The sequence below is a fragment of the Ammospiza caudacuta genome, chromosome Z (assembly GCF_027887145.1).
Source record: "Ammospiza caudacuta isolate bAmmCau1 chromosome Z, bAmmCau1.pri, whole genome shotgun sequence".
NCBI classification, from domain to species: domain Eukaryota; kingdom Metazoa; phylum Chordata; class Aves; order Passeriformes; family Passerellidae; genus Ammospiza; species Ammospiza caudacuta.
The window spans coordinates 28,647,581-28,663,860 of record NC_080632.1 but is presented as its reverse complement, the minus strand read 5'-3'; the positions used below and the strand labels follow the sequence as shown (position 1 = coordinate 28,663,860).

General features: G+C 35.6%; 1 protein-coding gene across 2 annotated transcripts in view; it reads right to left on the bottom strand.

Annotated features, from left to right (window-relative positions):
- Positions 1-3,025: 3,025 nt before the first annotated feature.
- The window catches only part of CNTNAP4 (contactin associated protein family member 4), a 203,242-nt gene continuing 189,987 nt past the window's right edge, over positions 3,026-16,280 (bottom strand). For both annotated transcript variants that reach the window (XM_058823339.1, XM_058823340.1), the window contains 6 exons: positions 15,606-15,830; positions 14,059-14,192; positions 12,944-13,031; positions 6,962-7,180; positions 6,519-6,590; positions 3,026-3,531 (listed from right to left, as the gene is read on the bottom strand). In XM_058823339.1, coding sequence (XP_058679322.1) covers positions 3,338-3,531; positions 6,519-6,590; positions 6,962-7,180; positions 12,944-13,031; positions 14,059-14,192; positions 15,606-15,830 — 932 coding nt within the window. In that variant the 3' untranslated portion in view covers positions 3,026-3,337. The remainder of the gene's footprint in view (positions 3,532-6,518; positions 6,591-6,961; positions 7,181-12,943; positions 13,032-14,058; positions 14,193-15,605; positions 15,831-16,280) is intronic.

The window sequence follows — 16,280 nt, the reverse complement described above, 5'->3', positions numbered from 1 at the left end:
TTTCTTATGTACTTAAGAAAAAATATATTTGCCATGGAAAATGTGTCAATGCATAGCAAATTTGTCACATTAGTGCTCCAAAGTATCTATAAATAACCACACTCACCAATATATTATGTGCACTTCTACATATATTTACTGTTGAAAAAAAAATCAGTATATTGTTGCCAGTTTTAAACTTTTTAATACAAATTCTTTTAAAAAATATTTTCCTCACTTTATTTTAAAAAGTCTTTATTAACAGTGAGGTGAAAATCACACAATGGAATAGAGAATCAAAAAGGGACAGCACAATGTTCCATGACATTTTAGCGCACTTCGGTGCCACCATTTTTTTATCCCCATAGAAATGCAGCAAGTAATGAAAAATGCTGCTTCATTGATTTAAAACATGTATATTTTAGATAAAGGTGACAAACATATGATCACTGTTCCTACAGATGAAAATGGGCATTTGCATCTTCAGGGAGACGTAACTGATTTATTCTACAAATCTACAGATGTTCATTCAACAAAATCCATATATCTTTTCCCTCTTAGAATCCCTCACAAAATAAAATGCCTTAAAAGAAGTCTTTGAATGAAATAGCGCACCACTCATACAGGCATTTTTATCCTCCTCCGCCTTTTTATCTAGTCTGTGAAATAGGGATTTTACTAAGCTTTCCTGTTCCTTTTAAAAATTCTGAGGAATAGGGAAAGAAAGTATTCATTTGGAACAAAGTAAAGTAAGGAAAGAGAACTTTCTCTCCATGAAGACACACAATAAAACTTTACATGGCAATAAAACCAAGAGCAAGTGATTGAAAAGTTAGGTTTACATTCTTCCAACTTGTCTTGTTGTGGGTAAAATTTAGGCTTTCTTAGGTTTATAGGAGTAACTCTCTTATGAGAGTTAAGATAAAAGACAACCTCTCTTTTATTATTCAATCAAAATATCTGCTTTGGTGTACTATAATAGTCATCTTATAGGTTTTGTCCCCACATTTTTACTACATCCCACAAGGCTAAAAAATGGAGTTGACTGGGACACACCCCTGCAGGTGACACTGTTGATATAAGTGGCACTAAGAGGTGGACACCTACATGTCTATGGCAGAAAGGGAAAACCTCCTGAAATGCAGAGGCTTTGGTTGCAGATAAGTCCGTAAGAGGGCTCCTCTTGAATTTAATGCAATTTAGGCCACAGCTTCAAAAAGGAGTCATAATTTTCACTTCAAAGTAAGTAGATGAGAAGGTTCAGACTAGTAAACTTCATAATTCAAAGTCTTCTTGTCATGGCTCATGTGAGGCTTTCACCTCCACCACTCCCCACCCACAAACAGGATATTTTCATGATATTTTATTAAGACTAGTCCAGTAATCTGGCCTTCCTAAAGGGGACCTCTTACCATGAAGCAAACTGTATGAAATCCACAACATGGATACAGTTCTTGATCCTGGGTCCTCAGCCTGATTAATCTATCAGAGATGCAAACAGAATTGCAAAAATGAAAACAAGAAAGCACTACATGTTAATCTGAACAATTTATGACTGCAGAGCATCCAGGCACCCCAAAAAAAGAAATCACTTTTTCCTAAAAATTAAGTAAATCTGTATAGAAGGAAGGAGAAAGGAACGGTAGAATTCTGAAAAAAGAAAGTAAAGACTGATGGAAGAAAATAAGTTTTAAATGAAAACATCTGCTGGATATTTATATTTACAATTACTATCTATGTAAAGAAATTTACATATAAATGGTTTTGGCATACCATGTCAGTTTTCCATGTCTTTATAAAGTTGTTGGGCACCAATGATAAACATTTTCTAAACTGCACAATCTAGGGTTTAGCTTTGATTCTTTGAATAAAAAACAATGACTGTTCTCATTGCTTTCAGTGGGAGTAGATATAAATAAATTTGGAAGATATTTAAATTTCCATCTCAAGTCTACAAGGTCATAGAAATCCTGTTTGTTTTCTCAGATCCAAGCTCCAGACACCCAGTCATCTGACTGGGGAAAACCAAAAAATGCTTTGCATGGGTCAGTTACCTAAACATTGTCATCTAATGCCACTTATAATGCCTTCTACCAAAACACACATACCTTCTGTAGAATCTGACATTCACATCAGGCCACATGGGTATTTCAGATACCCTATGGCGTCTGAAGTGACCTTACAATCTTTTTTTTAGACAACTCAAACCTAGCCTTCATATCTAACAATTTGTTTGTACAATATAAATAGCTTTCACTTACTCTGTCAGCATAGTAAGCACCTTTTTAATTTTGAGTGGTGTAATCAGACCTTTTCTCACAGAGGTATTGCAGGTACTATTAAGAGTGCAGAATGAAAGTGTTCATGTGTTCACTGTATAATTTCTATAACATTGAAAAAAATTAGACTTGAGGCCTGCAGCAAATGATAGATACAACAGTTTCAGAGAATACAACCCGATTAGTGCACTGAGCATTACTTCTTGACAGAAGCATTATCACTAATTTCTAGGGACAGTAACCCTGACCATCTTTTGGTGTTTTAACTCTTGATAAATTAACTATTGTTATCTTTTACTTGATCTTTCTAAGCAAAGGTCTTGCCTTTTCCTCCCAGTTTTATTCAAAATGCCCAGAATGTGCATGAGTCTCTTGGTGCCATCACCTGACCATAAAAGAAAATCTACAGCAAAAGAGATTTTAAAATATTTCAACCCACTGTACACTCTTCAGTTCTGCTAAGCCTGACAAAAGGAAGGGATAATGAAGATATCAGTCATATCCCAGGGGGAAAAAATACAGTTTGTTCTGGACATCAAATGCCATGGCTCACAAGCAGATGCTGACACCAGCCAACAGCAGCTCAGAAGGCATTTTCAGTTTGAGGAAGTAAGACGGATCACCATAATGCAGCACAGCAGAATTTCTTTAGTAACACAAAGTATTAGAATCTACCTTTCACCTTGAACAAAAAAATCATCAATCAAATTTTAAAGAAAAGGATAGGAATAAATTCATAACAATTTTCCCATTCAAAAATCATATTCAGTGTGTACATTAAAATTCATTTGTAGAAGGTCACATTAGAACAGTCGGAAACTACCAACAATGAAATTGGTTACAATATCTAATTCACTGTTACATAAAATGCATTTACGGTATAATAGCTAAGGAATGCATGTAATTTAAAGAGGCCCGCTACAGCAATCACTGAGACTGAACATATCAAGTATAGTAAGTCTCAAATCCATTGCATTTAGAGTAGTGTGCAAGAACATTTTCTGCCCAGTGAGAGCCCCCTGGCTTAGCAAAAAGTCAGACTGTCACATCATTACATTAGATTATGTCATTAATGACAATCAGAAGAAGTATTCCTTTTGATTTTCATTGGCTGTGTTTTGCATGCTGAGCTCACTTTTCAATGCAGATTCAGCACTGTCTTCGTTTTCAGATCCTTTTGCCTCATTTTTTGAGTATATTCCTTTTTTTTTATAAATGCGTATGGCTATGGCCGTGATGCAAAGCAGGATGAATATGACAACTGCTATCACACCTACAAAAAGAAAAGAGAAAAAAAGTAATGAGAAAGGACAGACAAATAACACGTAAGCCAGAGAGCAGGACGAAGAAGGAATGACTACATCACATAATGGAAGGGCTTACAGGAAACCCTGAGAAATGACAAGACATTGCTGCTTTCAAATCAGAAAGAGCACTCTAGTACAAGTTTCATAGTTATTGTTTTGAAATTTTGCACCCTATTAATAATAATATAAAATCCACAGATCATTATAATTTCTGAAATTATTGAATGGAAAACCACTAGGGGCCATATTTTCAATAGGAGGGCTTCTTTATCTCCTTCACTATCAGGCCCTAGATCTCTGCTGCTTCAGGAACTCAAGCCACCGCAGACAAGGAACAGTAAGGTGAGATACTTCTCACAGAGATAGGTAGGACCTTACAGGTGGCCAGCCCATCTCCTCTCTTCCTCATTCATCCTGTCATAATGGTCTTAGGACTTTAGCTTCATGAATCAGAAGATGGGCAGGAGAGGAATTTGAGGAGATGTGAAACAGAGGGGGAAATGGATCATGTTTGTCAGTGGCAGAAAACAGGACTAGGCTGTTGGGATGGACAGAACACTAAGCAGACTGGGAAACAGCTGTAATGCAGTGCCTCAGTGCCTCAGTAGACAAAGGGACAGTCTGTTGCACAACTTGGTCACCACTGCAAGAAAAATAAAAATACCGAATCTCTTAGCACTGTAGATAAAAACAGAGCATCCAAAATTTGGTACATGCCTATTTTCTTGATCTCTACTATGAGCAGCACTATAGGAATATAAAGGTTTTAATACAGTAAATCCTTCTCTGAGATGGACTTTGCAATCTAAGTAAACCTTGGTTTTATTTAAATTAACTAGAATAGTCATTCTTTTATTTCAATCACAGTAGATGCTCTCTTTAAGGACTTTTCTATAAACTTGTTTTGTCTGAAGTAGTTGAACTGATACTTTTCTTAGTTATATTCATTTAGGGTGTTTAAATTTTGCTTAATGTTGCACAGATTGCTTTGTTTTGACTTTTAAACAAACATAGGCAGTAGAAAAATTGTGAGTGCTAAATTCTCATAATAACAAAAAAATTGTGCTGTTATTACTATCTTAAAAGGATTGTACCTACTACAGCTTGAAGTTTAAAAAAATGCTTTGCTGTTAACACACTTAAAAATCCCCACCCACACTAACTTATCTAGTACATAGTGATCTTTATGTACAGATACTTATGTAAAAAATATTAATCTTTTGAAACAGTAAATCAAGTTTTGACAAAGCTAGACATGTAAAAAACTCACTTTTGTAAAAAACGTACTTTTAAATTCTTACCTTCCTTGAAATCAATGGTACAATTCTCATGTGGTCTGTACAAAATCACTAAAGTATCACTTTACAAGCAGAGAAGTTTCTAGGCTTAATAATCTCATTTTAGTATCTTGGGTACGACTCTCTTAAAGATCACTGGTCATGCAGTGTGCTTTTGCATGCAGTGACCATAGCAGGTATCACTGTATAAATGGAAGACAAAAGTGACTAGAAGTTCTTATCCTAACTCAACCATTCATAGACCTAAACAATTTTAACTTAAATGAAAAGCCTCGACAGTTTTGTTCTACTAAATTCCATTATTTCCTTTGTCTATGAGGCTTTAAAAAATCTTAGAAAGTAAATATTTTCAGAATTTAAAAGACACAGGGGGTGACCTTTTTATCTCACTGCCCTGTCAAAGTATCTATGCAATTTGTAACAGAATTATATTGTCAAAACATCATCTTCAAGCTTTATTTCCTCAGCTCCTCCCAAAAGAATAAATACTCCTAGAAATTCTCACAGAGAATGATTGTCACAGGAGAAGACACTATGTCTTGAAAGAAAATTTGAACTGACAGAGACATATACATATTTCAATGCTGATAAAATGAGTTGGGTTTCTGATGAGGGTCCCCAACCACAAACTGTACCTATTGAGGCTCATTTGAGTACTTCTCATTTTTGCTAAAGAAACAGAACTGGTAGATTTCATGTGGGTATCCATATGAGCTGGATCCTTCATAAAGGATTCATATGAGATGGATAATCATCCAGAAAGGGATAGTGATGGAACATGTACATCAGGTTCCTGTATCAGTCCTGTACTTTAAGCACACACATCTATTGTAAGGTTTATGCTCTGATCTGACAGGCATAAACAAAAAAGGGACTATCACCATATTCACTTTGGAAGTAAGTGAATTCTACATGGTTCTTCCTCTATTCCTCTGATTAAAAAAAAAAAAAAGTATTTGGAAAAAAAAATTTTATGAATGGTCATTTGTAATTCTATTTTGGCCTGATAAAAATGTCCAAAAGAAATTGGAAGAAAATGAAGAAGAGATTTTATTTCAAACCAACGGTAATTATTTTTGTTGTTATTATTTTAACATGCATTTTAAGATGTAAATCAACACAAGTGAGTCTTTCCAAGACAACATTGCCTTCCAAACAGGAAACCAGGATGAAATTTCCTCAGACTGTCAGAGGATTGATTCAAGCAGTGACACCTCATATTCTTAAGAAAAAGTCTTTCTTGTTCAGATTTATTAAAGAAGATTTTAAACATGACTTTGTAACAAGAGGTAATTTTTTGGCAAAGTCAAGAAGAAATGATGGTTCTTTCTTAAATATATGTTTTTTTTCACAAGAAATCCAAGCATTTTTTTAAGTCATAGACAACACTATTATGCAGGTTGAAATTCTGTCCTAACTACCCTGTTTTTCATCAGAATGTTTCAATATATAGCAACACAGCATAAATTTATGTAATAAGAAGAGTGTGATCAATTGCATTTGAAAACAATGCTTGACTTCTGTCTATCCAATGTAGCAAAATGAAGAGCTTTTACTTGTTTCTGTATGCACACAAAACTAAACTGACTTCAATTCATCACTGACAGATTCACAATTAGAAAGGTTTCCTGTGGATTTGTTACCATCCCTATTACCTCCAATAATTGCAGAGTCACTTCTGATTGCATTAGCTAAGGGCTTTCCCTCATCTATTGGTCCAGAGTGATCTGCAGCAGAAAAAAAAAAAAAAAAAAGAAAAAAAGAAAATGACAGACAAATAGAAGACTTTTTTAAAGAAATTCTCACAGTCACAGTTCATTTACAATACGGTACAGTGGCAGTAGTATGGGTCAGTAAGCATGCATAGAACATCAACGTGGATGACACTTTGCAGAGATAAAAAGAAAAATGTAAACATTCAGATGAAAAGAGAAAGGCTAGAGAAAAGGAAGTAAGTACATTTAAAAGAGAATTATTTACAAACTACTCCTGGGATGTTAACCCACATGGAAAATAAAAAGTCAGTTGTGATTCAGGTCATGAGTATTATATTTGGATTTTGCTTCAGAGATCAGAACAAATGATAACCATATGCTACCTGCAAATGAATGGGTTGTTTCACTTGATGTTGAGTCAGCTCCAGTTAAAGTACCACAGCTGGATTCAGTGAAACGCCCTTTTACAATGACAGGGGCTGAGCTGCTGTGGTGCAGTGCAGCCTTCAAAGGAGCAATGTGGTTGAACTGCACTGAAGATAGACAGCCAACAAACCCCTGAGAGTTTGCCTTCATAGTCTCCTCATCTACATCACTGTTTTCTGTTAATCAAAAGGAACAGAACACAATTAATCACAGTGCAAATGTACAAAATAAAGTGTCAGAAGAATAAATGAATAATTAACCTGTGTTCCTCTGAGTATATCTGAATTGCAGCAACATATGTAGATTCACTGAATCTCTTTCTTGTCTGACTTTAATGAAAAGACAGTCAGATACATTCACACCTCTCCCCTTCTTTTGGATAGATGACAGTTGCTAATTTGCTGAGGGAAATGCTTTTAAATTCTTAGAGCAAGCTCCAAAGCAAAAAGTTTCTATTGTAAATAAAGTATTTAAATCAAAATGCAACTATTTTTCATTGTGCAAAAATATAAGACTGAAGAATGAATTCCAGAAAAATGCATTTTATTGGATTTTTTCTCATAAATAAACATTTTTGGAACATATTCATTCTATAGACTCATATATCTACTCCATATCAGTACCATTAAGTCTGTCAAAGCACAAACCGTGAAGTGCTCAGATCATCCCAACCTGGAAATCCATCAAGATATTTTCTGTGAAATTTTAAAAAATTAATAGTATTCAAATTTACTATGCATTTTAAAACGTGATACCATAAATGATATCACAAAGGGGGGGAAAAAAAAAGAAAGAAGATACCTCCCCACTTTTTCTCTTGAGTTACCTTTCCAAACGCTTGTGAAGAGTACTTTGCACATTAGAACTCTCAGTTAATTCACCTGTAATGCTCACTAAAGCACCACTTTTGATACAGAAAACAAACAGTTTATTTACCCTGACAGTTCCAATTGTAGCAAAAACTCTGGAAGTACTAGTTATAAAAGGAGAACTCAAAAGGGAAGTAAATTTGCAAATAAAAAAGGAATTTCATCTCAATTTTCACTTCCAACATGTCATGGAACCCACAAATGAACTTGCGACCTTTACAATAACCACCATAATAACTTTAAGTTTTACAGTGCACTGCTCAATAAAATTTAGGTTAATAGCGAAAAATGGGATAGTGTGTTCAGGTAGAATATTGCAAAAAAGCAGAGTAGCATTTTCTTCAACTAATCTCTGCTTATTGCAGTGATGATGGACTATGAGATAGAAGGGTATCAGACAAAAGTCTGCTCACCTACACTGATGGATTACATAAGATGTTTAACTGTCTCTGCTTTCTTTGCAGCTGTTTTCAATATTTGCCTCTATGCACTGAAGGATCTGCTAGGATGGGATATTTTAAGAAAAAGATTAACAATGAAGTGGCAAGAAAGCTTTTCACAAACCCTCTGTGATAAAAATATATACCTCTAAATATGCGTCAGATTGAAAACCTCAAGAGGAGAGTGGTTTCTATTATTTTTTAGTTCCTATACAAATCCTTTACTAAACTACATATAATAGGAAAGGAAATAAATGAATCCTTTGATTTCACTTGACTTCTTAACTAGAAAATATTGCTAGATAAAGTAAGGTTTTATAATGGATGGGGCAATTTCCTCCTAAAGTAAAATTTAAGTGACTGAAAGTGGCACTCAAAAGCACTCACAGGTTGTTTATTGTATGTTACAGTAAACTGAAGTTACGCACCCTTAAATCTTGGGGGTTTGGTTTTGCTACTTTTTACTTCAAAGTAAATGTACCTAACCCCCAACACTTCAAAGAGTTGAAGTGGTCAAGCAGAAAGTCAGCAGACATACAGATCCTATCAGAATATTTTAAGACAAGAACTGTGATGTCTTCTAATAACTTTATGTCTTATATTACATCACCCAAAACTGCACACCTTGAGGTGAGGCCATCCCAGTGCAATGCCCTCCCTTGCCCAGCTGTGATGCTGTGCCTGATGCACCCCAGGGCAGGGCTGGCCCTCCTGGCTGCCAGGGCACTGCTGGCTCATGATCAACATGTCGTTGACCAGGACACTCAGGTCCCTTTCTGCAGTGCTGCTTTCCAGCATCTCATTTCCCATTATGTCCTTACATACAGCTACAGACTCTGGAACCTGTCTTCATTAAACTTCATACAGTTGGCAACTGCCCAGCCCTCTAATTTGTTTCTGTCTCTCTGCAGGGCCTCTCTGCCTTCAAGGGAGTCAATAGTTCCTTTTAATTTAGTATCATTGTCAAACTTATTGTACCTTCAAGTCCTGCATCCAAGTCATTTCTGGAGATGTTGAAGAGCAGAGGGCTGAGTTTGGAGCCTGGTGGAGCCCCACCAGTGACAGGTGATGTCACCCCATTCACTGTAACCCTTTGTGCTTGACCTGTTAGCTAGCTGCTCACTAACCACATGATGTGCTTATCCAAGTGTGGGCTGGACATTTTGTCCAGAAGGATCCTGCGAGAGACAGCTTCAAAAGATTTATTGAAAAGGATTATGTCAACTGGCTTCCCTTGATTAACGAAGAATGTTTATGTTGTCATAAACAGAAATTTGGTTTGATAAGCAAGACTTTCCTCTCATGGACCTGTACTGGCTATGACTAATGACTACATTGTCCTTCAGCTGTTTTTCAGTGCCTTCTATAATAATCTTCTCCATAATTATACCAGGCACTGAAGTGAGACTGACGGGCCTGTGGCTCCCTGGGTCAGTCTTATATACCCTTACTGAAACCTGGGACAACATCAGTGAGCTTCCCATCAACTGGGACTTGAACAGATTCCATAATTCAAAAACCATGGAGAGAGGCCTGGCAGTGACATCAGCCAGCTTTTTCAGTATTACTGTTTGAATCCCCTCAGGTCCCATAGACTCATAGGGATCCAGCTAGAGCAGGAGATTCTGCACAAGTTTTGTTTGAACAAAAAAACTGTCATGTTCAAATGCAGAAGAGCTTAGAAAAATACTTCTCCAACTGAAGATAATTCTTTCTTAAAAAAAAAAGTTTCCTTGTGTGGTTTTCCTAAACAACATTTTCATGTACAAGAAATACATGATCTCATATTTTGTTAACTCCTTCCTTATGTTTAGATCTCTTCACTGCAATAAACATTCATTACTTTTTTCCTCTGCCTTCGTGAAGTCTTCTTCAGTCTCTAGATAGGACTTCACAAGAATCAGAACCTAAAGCAATCAGATTTCTAAGAGAAATAGTAACTCCTTTGAAATGGGGAGAAACATGTTTTCTTCAGTACAGATTCTGAGACAAATTGGGCTGACTGCCCCCCAGGTCATTATAACTCTGTGCTTTGAACTGCTGTGTCATTGCAAAGCCATCATATAACTGAAGAAAATCCCACCTCAATTTTTGTAACTGTATGGCCCTTCAGAAGGGACATTATTGGTCAAAAGGCCAATAGACTATTTATCTAAAAGTGTACATTTCCATAGATTTACTCAAATGCATTTTTATGCAAACAGATAGAAGTTTTGATATGATATTTTATAACAAAGATAGAAGAGGTTTTCATTCTGTACTGGTCAGTGTGGTATTAACCTTATGTGAGTGTGACTGCACTAAACTACCACACTTCAAATATTATACATTCCTGATTCAGTTTTATCATAATATTGTAAAGTTTGGAAATATTTGTAACATTTTCTTGTAATAGTTTATATTTCAGCTAATACTGCTTTAAAGTTATGCATAAGTGATCATTCTCTTTTTCATTTTCTGTGCGTATTTACACACCAGGTCTCTTTTGGAGTGTAAGATTTATATATAAAATCTACATTTCTAAAGTATATATTTCTGTTTGTGTTAGAGGTGCTTAGTTTTACAGTAAGAAAACAAATTAGCTACACTGAGATTCTCCTAAAGATAACTAAATAATAATTAAGAATTCTTTTTATGGCCTATAAACATGGTTTCTGAATTTCTTTAATACATTTTAAGCTATTTAGCATTTGGTAATTGTTCTCATAAAAATAACTATCCCTGTATGAATTTTATGATATATTTAAAATTATTATTCTACCTTTTCTAGATAACATTCTCATAATTGAGAACAACCACCTATTTGACAGATAAAGAATTAACTGAATCTCCTTATCCAAACATTTGCATGCAACAGCTCAATGTCTAAACAGGGATTGGTGACAGGTGGTGCTCCTCTGGGCCAACACTATTTCTGTTCAACATCTTCTCTAAAGACACCAAGAGCAGGATTGAGTGCATCTGAAGGAACTCTGTGGATGACACTAAACTGAACTGTTCAGTTGACGCACCTGAGAGATGGAATGCCACCCAAAGGGACATTGACAGGTTTGAGGACTGGGACTAAGTGAATCTCATCAAATTCAACAATGGCAAGTGCAAAGTTATGCACCTGCATCTGTGCAACCCCCAGTATCAATACAGACTGGGGTGGGCATGCAGTGCTTTCCTGGACAATCTGTTCCAGCATCTCTCACCCACACAGCATAGAATTTCTTCCTTATTTCCAGGTTAAATCTACAACTGTTCAGTTTAAAGCCATTCCTTTCTGTCCTATTACTACATGCACATGTAAAATGTCACTCCAGCTTTCTTGTAGCCTCCTTTAGGTACTGTAAGGCTGCTATAAAATCACCTTGGAGACTTCTCCAGGCTTGAACATCCTCAACTCTCTCAATCTTTATAGGAGAGCTGCTCCAGTACTTTGATTATCTTCGCAGTCCTTCTCTAGATCTGCTCTAACAAGTCCATGTCTTTCCTGTCTGGGACCCCAGAGCTGGATGCAGGTTCCAGATGGGGTCTCAGCACAAAGCCACTTCCCTTGCCCTGCTGGCCACAGTGCTTTGGATGAAGCCTGGAGTCATAGAATGGCCTGGACTGGAAGGGACCTTAAAGATCACTTCATTGCAACCCCCTATAATAGGCAGGAGCACCTTCCACTAGGCCAGGTTTCTCAGAGCTGCATCCAACCTGGCCCTGAACAGTCCCAGAGTACCAATGGCTTTTGGGCTGCAAGTGCACATTTCTGGCCCATGCTGTGCTTCTTGTCCACCAACACCCCCAAGCCCTTCTCCTCAAGGCTGCTCTCAATCCGTTCACCCCCCTCACGGGAAGTGTTCAAGGCCAGTGGACGAGGCTTTGAATGACCTGGTCTGGATGAAGCTGTTCCAGCACACAGCAGGAGTGTTGGAACTAGATGACCTTTTACGTCCTTTTCAACCCAAAACTTTCTGTGATTCTATGAAATCACTTTAGAGAAAAGAGAAATACCCTTTAAATTTGCACCAACACCAAATCTTCCTCTATCATTGTCAAAGTGAAAGGTATGAAAATAACAAGATCTTGAGAATTTCAGTCCAGGCTATTGCTATTTTCTTTTAAAGAAATGGTGATTGTAGATTGGTAAACTTCATTTGATGATTACTTAAGAGAAACAGAGATATTTTGAAGAATCATCACTAGACGAAGAATCTCCAACAAAGATTTGACTCACATTACCATATTCTTCACTGTTTACATCAACATCTAATCACAGGAAGTTTTTCAAGTACAATACGTGATTAATAATATTATATCATCTTTGTGTGCGACTTCAATTTGATTTGTTTTTTTATCCAGAATAGAAAACAAAGTGGTGTTTCTTAATGCTTGATTGCAAAATGAGAGAGAAGTGTACAATTATTTTTAATGGAACCCACTTGATAATTTTTTCAGGAAGCACTTATTTGTGATTATATTTCCACAAGACTGAAGTTTCTACCTTGATTGTGACTCAGTGTCTAAGTAAATCCACAACAACAAATACCTTTCAGTGACATTTGTGTTGGTTTTTTTCACACCTCATGATGACGTTTGATCCATATTTTAGAAAACCTTGTAGTTTTAGAAAATGCTGTGGTGTTCCACTTACCTAAAATCTTCCCAAGTGTGAGAGACTTGATTGCATTGAATTCTGTGCCTGAAGACAGAATAAACTTCATTCTTTCATTCTGGTTAACCTACAGAATGATAGAGTGAGGAACAAAGTAGAATAATGGAAGAAATAGTAGTCAATATTTTCAAAAAAGCAAGTAAGATCAAGGCTAAAAATAAGAAGACCTGAGGGAAGCATTTGTTATTTATAGCATAAAAACTCATCAGGAAATAGATTATTAGCTTCCTTAGATCACTGATTATAACTGATATTCTTAAGCATCCCACTTAATAAACCTTTATTTATCTTAGCTATTTGCCTGATTCTTTCTTTTTCACCTCTAAGATGAATAAAAAATAGCAAACCTTTAAGAATATGAAAAACTCTTTTCATTTTAAAAAGGCACTCAGTATTTAATTTCATAAAGATCAAATATTATATTGTAAATATTCTGCCTCTCAGGGTACCTCTAGAACAACTTCAAGCCAAGTACCATTACTCAAGTTCTATTTAGATTCAAAATACTAAATTATAACATGCAGGTATTTTGAATTCAAAATTATATTAAAAAAAGACTTTTTGCCTGTCAATATCAACCATTAGCAAAATAAATGTTAGTATTTTATAATGAAATTTCCACAAAAACAGCAAAAAATATCTTCCTTAATAGCCACATTCCTTTGATGATGTAAAAGAGACCAAAGAAAAATTTTAAAAGACCTACATTATTATCTGTGTAGTAATATATTTGTACTGTAGTGTAATGCATAATTTAACTAAAAAACTTGAAAATCCAAGACCCAATACAAACAACAGCAGTCACACACATTTACTAAATTTTGAAAATTCAGCCATCAAACAATTACTTGCATTTTCATATGAAATTAGGAGGTGATATTGGCCTGTTGAAACAAAAAAAAAATAACATCAAAGAGATTGTCTAACATTAATTTTGATTGTGCATCACGAGAGTGTTAACTTTGCTTTGATTACTTGAGATATTAAGGCACATTTTATTTGGGGGTAATTGCCTTGTTGCAAGTATTTACTGCATTTTGCTTGTCTACTTTTTTATGATAATCCACTTTTTCCCCCACCCCTAACAGAATTACCTCTACAAAAAGTGTCTCCTCCTCTCTGTTAATCTTCACATGCTGTAGTTGTCCATCAGCCATGCTTTTGAAACTGATGCTGAAGACATCAGGATCTTGATGGCTATCTAACTTGTACCTAATCTGTAAACTTCCTGCAGGGATAAAGAGAGAAAAGTTGTAGTACACTACATACACTATAAGCAGTATAGATCATATATTTTGTGAAAGATACTATACAATATATGATCTAACATGCTTCACAGGGGCACTGCAAGGGCAAAACAAATGCTTGATTTGTTTAAGGACTTAGCCATGAGTAATGGATATAAGTGAGAAATTAAAGGCAACAGAATGAGTAATAGCAATGTCAGAAGCTATACAGTGGCAAAAATAGTCATAAACTGTCTCAATTTTGATTACTGACTTAAAATTTGAGCAGAAATTTTATAATTACTTTCAAAATTCAGCTGAGAAAGACTTAGTCTGGTAGCTCTCATAATTGTGACTTACCAAATATAACTCGTAATTCTTGAATAATGTTTTCCCTGTCCAGTCCTGTTAACCTCTGACCATTTGAAAATTAAATTTAATGCAGTGTACTAACTCCTAGCTCACTTTCCATTCCTTATTGCCAACTCCCAAAACACCATCTGTACACAATAATCACACAAAGACTCAGAAGAGAACACAGAGGCAATGTAGTTTCCTGGTCAGAAATTCCTTCTCAGCTGCAGTTGGACCAGAATTTTCTACTCATGCTCTCGAAAAAGGGGCCCATGTCAGATCCAGGCCAGTCATGAGCAACACATGTTCCGTGTCACATGACGGGGAGGATAATACAGCTATTCTATATCCAAATATGTTTCTAGGAAAGCACAGAACCTTCCTCAAGCACAGACCCACAGTGACTGCAAAGATAAACCTGAAAATTTAACTCAGTCCGTGGGGCGCTTTTACTTAAAGAAGAAAACACCTAGATCTAGATGAAAGAATGGAAAGATCTGACTAATAGTTAATGCTCAGCTTACACAGAAATATCAGTAATGTTACATATATTTTTACATACATACATACATACATATATATATATATATATATATATATATATATATATATATATTCATAGTTATATAAGTAGCTTATGAAATAAATTTAATGAAATTACCTCTGATTAATTTGGGAAATGGATAATGCACTTTAAAAAGTATTTTATTTCATAATTTCTTTTGAGGATGACAATTAATAGGCCTCATGAATAGAACACAGCTCAGATAAATTTAAATTTTTATTTCCAAACTCTAAAACCCAAACATTTCTAAAGGATTTTCAGAAATAAATATTTTTGACAACATGATTAAAAAACAGTAGTGAAAGTTGAAAGTACAGTAGGAGGAATGCTTTTCATGTGGAAAGAATTGCTTGATGCAGCTGAAAAACAAAGATACCATCTAAAGAAACAACAGGACAATATGTAGTTCCTGCTTCAGGTCTGGAAATCCGAGAGAATCCAAGCTGACAGTTATGATGTTCATTAGTATTTCCAGACAACCAAGCTGAAAACTCACCATTCCTGGTGAGAATGACCGAGAGGTATTCCTTGTAGAAGGAGCTGACATAGAGCAGTAAGCTTGGTGTCCGTGTTGTTCGAAAGGCAAATGCGATTGCTTCCCTGGCCAGTGTCATGTCAGCATAGAAAGAAGAAGCATGAGAACTGGAATTTTTAGCTAATGTGTAGTATTCTTGAAAGTTGTATGTCACAGAAGTGCCAGTCCAAAAATAGGCAGAGATCTCTGAAACAAAAAGTAATTAAATATTTTAATATAATGCAAAATAATATTAGAGAGCTTTTTTTTGTTGTTTAGTTGGTATTTTTTTCCTTCTGCCACACCACAGAGTAAAATAAAATGTATTCTAGACTATTGTGATAAAGCTAAAAAGTAAATTTAAATGAAACTAGCATTTAGAACTACAGAGAAATTTAAGACACAACCTGGTCTAAGGCAAAAGCTTATTTAGATGTGTGTCTTAAATATCTGTTTAATGAAGAACATGTTTTTCTAGGTTATTTTCTATTGATCATCCTGGTCCTCAAGCACAGTATATCCTGTCTCGCATGCATAGTGCTCCTACAAATAAGTGGGTGCAGCAATTTGAATCCTAATATTTAGATTAGATATGTGGTAGAAGAGACTGGTCAGGTGGGAGAAAAAAAAAGGAAAATAGAAACCTACTTATGCTCT